Source organism: Asparagus officinalis, chromosome 1 (assembly GCF_001876935.1).
Source record: "Asparagus officinalis chromosome 1, Aspof.V1, whole genome shotgun sequence".
Taxonomy (NCBI): domain Eukaryota; kingdom Viridiplantae; phylum Streptophyta; class Magnoliopsida; order Asparagales; family Asparagaceae; genus Asparagus; species Asparagus officinalis.
Window position 1 is genome coordinate 126,029,981 of NC_033794.1, and position 6,981 is coordinate 126,036,961.

The 6,981-nt window shown below is 38.8% G+C and overlaps 2 protein-coding genes across 2 annotated transcripts in view; one reads left to right on the top strand and one right to left on the bottom strand.

The window, feature by feature from the left end:
* On the top strand, nt 190-5,040 carry LOC109841356 (siroheme synthase). The gene is given in 10 exon segments (XM_020410298.1): nt 190-291; nt 761-805; nt 808-888; nt 891-986; nt 1,068-1,145; nt 2,455-2,524; nt 2,608-2,677; nt 3,420-3,565; nt 4,111-4,172; nt 4,522-5,040. Coding segments are annotated over 10 exon segments (924 nt in total). The 3' UTR covers nt 4,696-5,040.
* The window catches only part of LOC109834283 (elongator complex protein 4), an 8,517-nt gene continuing 6,907 nt past the window's right edge, over nt 5,372-6,981 (bottom strand). The window contains exons 7-8 of the mRNA XM_020402300.1: nt 6,819-6,910; nt 5,372-5,737 (exon numbers count right to left, since the gene is read on the bottom strand). Of these exons, the coding sequence (XP_020257889.1) occupies nt 5,579-5,737; nt 6,819-6,910 (251 nt within the window). The 3' untranslated portion in view covers nt 5,372-5,578. The remainder of the gene's footprint in view (nt 5,738-6,818; nt 6,911-6,981) is intronic.

The following is a 6,981-nucleotide window of genomic DNA, read 5'->3' on the forward strand; positions in this document are numbered from 1 at the left end:
ATTACTCATCATTTACAGGCAACATGTTCCCTCCTCTAAAGTTTGAGTTTTTTCCTCCATGAAAAGTTCAGTTATTTGTAAATTGCAGGCGGGCGGGGGTTACGTGGGACGAACAAAGTTTAGAGGGGCTACGTGCAAGGTCCCCCAAAGTTCGGAGGGGTCTCCTGAAATGAGCAATTAAAAAGTACAATGGTATTGATTTCAGTTCGACTGGCAGTTTCCACCACGCTCCAGTCAAAAGGTACGTTGAACCTGGACCTTTCGCTCTCCCAAAGGGCTACCCCACCGCCCGTAAGCAAGTTGGGACTCAGATCTCCGCCCTTTCAATCGCATCAAATTCCAACATCACCATCATCAGCACTCGAGCTGAGCACGAGCAGCAAGCAGCGAGCTTTTTATATATAGATTCCCTCAAAATTTAACAGAAACAGACTGGGGGGAAGAAAAAGGTTCAACCTTTTCTCAGTTTCAGCTCTACTCCATGGCCGCCGCCGCCTCCTCCTCCTCCGCCTCGATCTCTTCGACCCATCAAACTTACAAAAAAACCCACCTTTCCTCCAAATTCACCTCCAAGTCCCTCCCTTCCCCTCCCCCTCCTCCGCGGCGCACGCTAACCTTGTCCTGCTCCTCCTCCCCCTTCACCGATACAGTGGTCGTTTCGACACGAGTCGTGGCGTACAAAATCAATGTCCCGCCCTCTCGATTGCCCTCCAGCTCCCGAGCTCAGGAACTCCTCCTGAAGCCTCAGATCTTCTGAAAGCTCGGCGGCGCTGGCGGCGGCGGGCCCGGGAGCGTTTGCTTGGCTGGGGGACCGCCCCGGCGACCCGGAAGCTGCTGACCGTCAAGGCGGCTGCATGGGCATCGATGAGGGCGGACTTGATTTTGCTACGACCGGCCTTCGTGTCAACGATGTGCTGGAGTTGGTGAGGGGCGACGCGAGGCTGCTCTATGTGGGGAAGACCGCCGGGTATCATAGCAGGACTCAGGTGTGGTGTTTGATTGTTTGCCTCAGTGAGTTGTTTTTGATCTTTTCGATGTACAAGATGACATCTTTTTTGTTGTTGCAGGAGGAGATTCATGAGTTGCTTTTGAGTTTCGCGGAGGTCGGTGCGAATGTGGTTAGGCTTAAAGGAGGAGATCCTTTGGTGGGTTTTTTTTTAATTATCTATTTTAAAGTCTTCTCTTTCTTTCTTTCTTTCTTTTTTTTATTTGAGAAATTTTGCATAAACATTGAAACTTTACTTCGAATTTTATGAATTTTAGGTGTGCAGTGTTGTGATATAATTGAGAGAAGTTATATGTGTACATGATTAATGATAGGTTCACATTATTTTGTGGTGGAATGTGACAAGCAAGAAAGAATATAGAGAATCTAGAGATCTGTTTGAATTGATAATTCTCATTTATTGCAATTGATATTATAAAGATCGCAAGTGAATATAGATGTATGTTTTTTTTTTTTGGTGTGTGTGTGTGTGTATACATATACTTACATATACATATGTACATATATGTGTATATATATGTGTGTGTGTGCGCGTTTGTGCGTGTGTGTGTGTGTGTGTGTGTGTTGACATGGACATGGCTTCGAAGTCAAAAAGCCAAATATGTTAAATCTATGTTTTTCAACAACAAAGTCAATCAATTTATCTAGACATTGAATGTGAAGATAAGCAGATTATTGATGGCATACAGTTGTACACACACATTTCTATGCATATTATGATACATTGGTGCATGTATCACTTTTCTAAGGTAAGATGTGCAAATATTTTTTTATAATAATAGGCACTTGACATATGTAGAAGGAATAGAAAGATGCAAAGATTAAATCTGATGAAAGACTCTTAATTTAGGTTTAACTGCTATATTAGTTGCTTTGAATACCTTGTAACATGTGCTGAGTATCCACGGCTTATTAGGGCTGGTGTTGTATTGTTTCAGGTTTCTTCTTTGATGCCTTGTTTGGTTTTTTAATGTAAGAATTTTAATGATTAAAGGTTTATTTGTTTCCTTTCAATTACATATGTATTTATCATTGTCAAGTATTCCCTTAGCTTACTGATTGTGGACTCAACATGACTTCCTATTATTTTCCTATGGTATACATGCTCGTTGTCGATGTCTATACTTAAAAGATAGAAAGGCACAGCAAAATGTAAAAATTCATTGGACATACACTAAACGTCAGCTTATGCTATAATGAGGGTCGGAAACTAGTTTGTATCTGCTGTCAACTTTACTTTGTCATTTCAGAGGTCAGCTATGCTTATATTGCAACCTAAGCTCACCAATAAAAGTTACATATAGTTGGAGCTATTTTGTGTCTCCAACTTCATCAAACAAACAGGCCGATTTTATTCCTCAACTTTGAAATCTTTTTGCCTTGTTCCTTGATCAATAATTCTACTTCGGCCTTTCAGTTAATATTTTGAGATATTCTTGTGGGGTTAGGTATTTGGTAGAGGTGGGGAAGAGATGGATTTCCTGCAGCAGCAAGGAATTGAAGTCAAGGTTATTCCAGGTATTGCATTCTCACCTTAGTTAATATTGCCTCTATTCACTGTATATTACTGAATACCCTCTGATTTGGTTTGTATTTGGCAGGGATTACTTCAGCTTCTGGAATAGCAGCAGAGCTTGGAATCCCACTGACTCATCGAGGTGTTGCAAATAGGTACCACTGATATCCTTGTATATTACCTCAATATGGAATTAGTTACTACTTACCGCTTACTAGTTCTTCGCTCTTTTTTTAGTCCAACTAACCGTGCTTTTTTTTTTCTAAAAGCTGCATGACAACTATAACCGAGGACCAAAACATGAGCGTAAACCATGTCTTCAAGTTAGCCTAAATTGCCGATGTTGATGCTCCATTATTCTTTGTTTGGACAAAAAATAATTAGGAACTAATTTTCTTGCCTCTATTTTTGTCGCAGTTGACTGCTAATTACCTAACAAGCTATATATGACAACTATAACTACAGGTCAGATATGAACATAGACCATGTCTCCAAGTTCATAGACCATGTCTCCAAGTTCTTGAAGGATAACATGATGAGATATTTATAGTACCTAAGGGGAATATTATCCAAAAACATGTAATGTGATTACAACTTACCCTAGCTATCTGCAAGTATGGCAGCTTACTAGAAAAAGTTAATGGTGATTTTCTCTAATTAAAAAAAATTATGGTAGCCTTGTGCAAATACATTAACATTCGTGGTAGCTTTATGAAATTTACCCTTATTTATATTTAGATGTAAAACAGTTAGACCCATATGACTGTACCTTCTAAAAATAAGCTTCATATTGCCATGTTTCTCTAACAGAAGATTCAACTTTTTTGGAAACCTTAAAAGTCTTAAATATATAAAAACATTTGTATTGTATCCTCTGACATATGTACAATAATGCAGTGTGAGATTTCTGACCGGGCACTCCCGAAATGGAGGAAAAGATCCCCTTTATGTAGCAGAGCATGCTGCTGATCCTGACTCAACTCTTGTTGTCTACATGGGCTTATCAACCCTTCCAGCTCTTGTACCCAAACTAATGACTCATGGTTTGCCACCTGAGCAGGCTATATTTGCATCATCCAAGAGATTTGCATTATCCAACAGAGTCTATTCAGCAGTACCGCATGATCAGTGTTCGAACGGAGCTTTATTCTTGATTTCCTTTTCAGCTCGGATCTAATCTGACTTAGAAAATTCGCTCATCTTTCATACCTCCATTGGTAGGCTTCAGCTTGTAGCACATTCTTTAGATATTCCGTTGTCAGTATCTACTCCTCTAGGAGAGGTGTCCACTCTATCTACCGGAAATATGTCATCAGACTAGACAAGTCAGAGTTTGTTGTCGATTTGATAGCGTTGAATATGTCCGGATTCGTTGTTATCATTGGTATGGTTTGGTTATCCTCCTACCAGGCTAGTATTGACTGCTTTGCGAAGACAGTCAATTTGTGAGCGTCCGATGGGTCCGAAATGATTGTAGCAACCTCTCAGGGCAACCGTTTTGCGGAGTCATTTCTAGCGTATATCGAGGAGGTGCTGTGACGGGATCTGAGTATTGATTTATTAGAGACTAGAGTTATCTCAGAGTATGGTTTGCCACCTGCAACTCCAGCCGTTGCAGTGGAGCGAGGGACTACTACTCAACAAAGAACAGTGAGTAAAATCCAAACTCCATTTTTTGGGATTAATTACATCCCCGTATCTTGTGGTATGGTGTAATTACACAAATGACCCAAGGGTACCTGTATCTAGACAGGTAACCCTGAGATTACCGGCTGAGATGACACGGGTAACCCCTATGAAATTAACCTTAGGGTTACTCAGGGCTACATGTAGTCTCTGTCAGAATCTCAGGGTTATCCGTGTTAAGACATAGACCCCTGGATCACCCATATAATTATATCATACCACAGGGTACCAGGATGTAATAATCCTTTTTAACTACTAGATATTCTTCTCAGTTGCAAACTTTAAATGAATAATATATTTTTTTTTGTAACAGGTGTTTGCAGAGATGAGGGATTTGGTGAATGAGGTTAACTTAGCCAATCTGGTATCTCCAACTCTGATAATTATTGGCAAGGTAGTAGCCCTGTCACCTCTTTGGCCTCACTCAGAAGAAGAAACACTAATTTTGCAATCCGAACAACAACGTGACGCAATTACAATCAGATAACAGTTCTTGTTTCCTGCCAGTTTTCAAATTTCTTTCCCTCTCAAGAGATAGAAAAGGTAGATGTTTATCCAAAAAAAAAAAACAGATCCAAGTGAGCTCTACCATTATGTCTTGGTCGAGCCATTATCGGCTATTTGTGCTCTTTCCTCTTGTATGAGCATGTTTGTATGAGCTCAAACTGGATAATCTTGTATTTCTCCATTCTTTTTATTGTCTTGAAATGAGTTTTGTATTGTGCCTGGGCTTAGGATTTTTATTTAAATTATGTCTCGAGCATGATGGAGATGATACACTGATACAATAACAAGCCATGGGAAAGGTAATGTAAATGAGCTATCATATCTTCGCTGGTGATTCTCTGAATGTTTGCATCTTCCTGTAAGAACTTGTTGCCATCTTTTTCAGATCAGGTTGCTCAAGGACAAGTACTTTCGAATGAATGCATGAACTAAATTCAAATATGAACATCTTCGATTCGATTCATTTCTCCCAAATTCAAATATGAACATCTTCGATGCAATTCATCTCTCCTCTTCCTAAATGTGTGCTCTAGTATAATGCATGTCAGTATTATTCCTTGTCAATATGAGTATTGATGAAGCGTTGATGTTCTTGTTTAATCACTTTTTTAGAGATAAAGGGCATACATGAACTTCGGAAGAAGTACTGGTAATTATTTTTCCATCTCAGTCCTTCATGGAAATGTAATTGAAATTCTAATGTACAATCAGGAGGAGGGCATCAAAAAATGGTTTTACACATCCATATCCTACATTAAATCAAGGAAAACAAAATCCTTGCTGTATATTTACGATTTACAATCTCCCAAAAAGGGCAAAAAATAATTTAGCTTGAAATTTGGGATCAAACAAATATAAAAGCTCTAAAAATCAACTGAAGAGCTCTTTGAACAACTACCAGCGGTCCCATAAGATGTTCCACTTGAACCATCAACTGGAGCTTGATTTAGTCGTTCTATGACCAGAGATCTACGTCGATGCAGCTTTAATGAGAATGTAGTTGCTTCGAGGATGACAGGCACCTGAATGTCACCAATGAATGCTAACTTAGAGAAAATTCATGATGCAGAACATTTTGTCAATTGAAAGAATCATAATTCCATGAGGACATCTACATTTAATAAGTTCATTTTCATGTTTTTCTTAAGTAAATGCCAACATTATGGTCACTGTCCGGTGATACTTCACCTTATTCAACGCATCCAAATAGATTTATCATGTTCACTTCAATGATACTTCACCATATTCAACATGGAAAATGCTAACCGTTATCATTACTCAGTATGAAAAATGCCAACGGTACTACAATTCCTATACTACTTTTGAACTACCACTAACAAATGTGTGGGATCCTTACTTGAAAATTGTAATAAGAAAATGATGAGTCAGCATGACTCCACTCTTTTATTTGTGATAGTACCAAAGTGGTATGAGAGTTGCAGTACTGTTATCATTACTCATTCAACATATCCATTTATGTAGCTTTCAGGAATGACATGTTTTGAACAATTTTGCACTTGCATACTTTCTTTTCGAGTGTTTTTGAGTTATGGTTGATAGATAGTAATAAGGGCAGTTTCAACATTTTTCCCTTCACCTTCACGCTAAGGATGTTTATGAAAATTTCCACTTGTTCATGATAGTGTTCTTTAATTTGGAAGTTCATGGCAGTTTTATCCAATCACAAAAGTTTACGAAGGGCCAGTGCAAAGCACCCCAATGGTTGGGGGAGGTTTTGTGGAATTTACCCTTTTGAATGCATATACTTATTATAATCAAAATCCCAAGCATTATACGTTCCACTGACTTGGCAAAAAGATGGCACCCTAGAGTAATGTTATGTGATTTGAAAGTTCAGTAATTTTATCTAATCGAGAAAGTTTGGGTTTTGTGCAGGCCACCCCAAAATTTCAGGGAGGTTTTAAAAAATTTACCCTTTTAGACGCAATACCTGAAGCTAAAATCCAGATAGCATTACAATGTTTCCATTGACTTAGCAATAAGATGGTATCGTTTACATGATATACAATTTGGTTACCTAAATGATGTCATGGCAAAAAAAGATTGAATGTCAGGATAAAGATCAACAAGGCAATAATTTACCTGGCTATTAATCTGAGCTACCTTATGGACATGCAAAAGACCAACCATGTCCTGGTAACCAGTAAGTAATTTCGCCAAATCCTTGTCCTCATCTGTTAGAAAAAAAATTAAAAGAAACTGAGAAGACAAAACTGAAAAAGGGGGTTTGGGGAGAGAGGGGGGG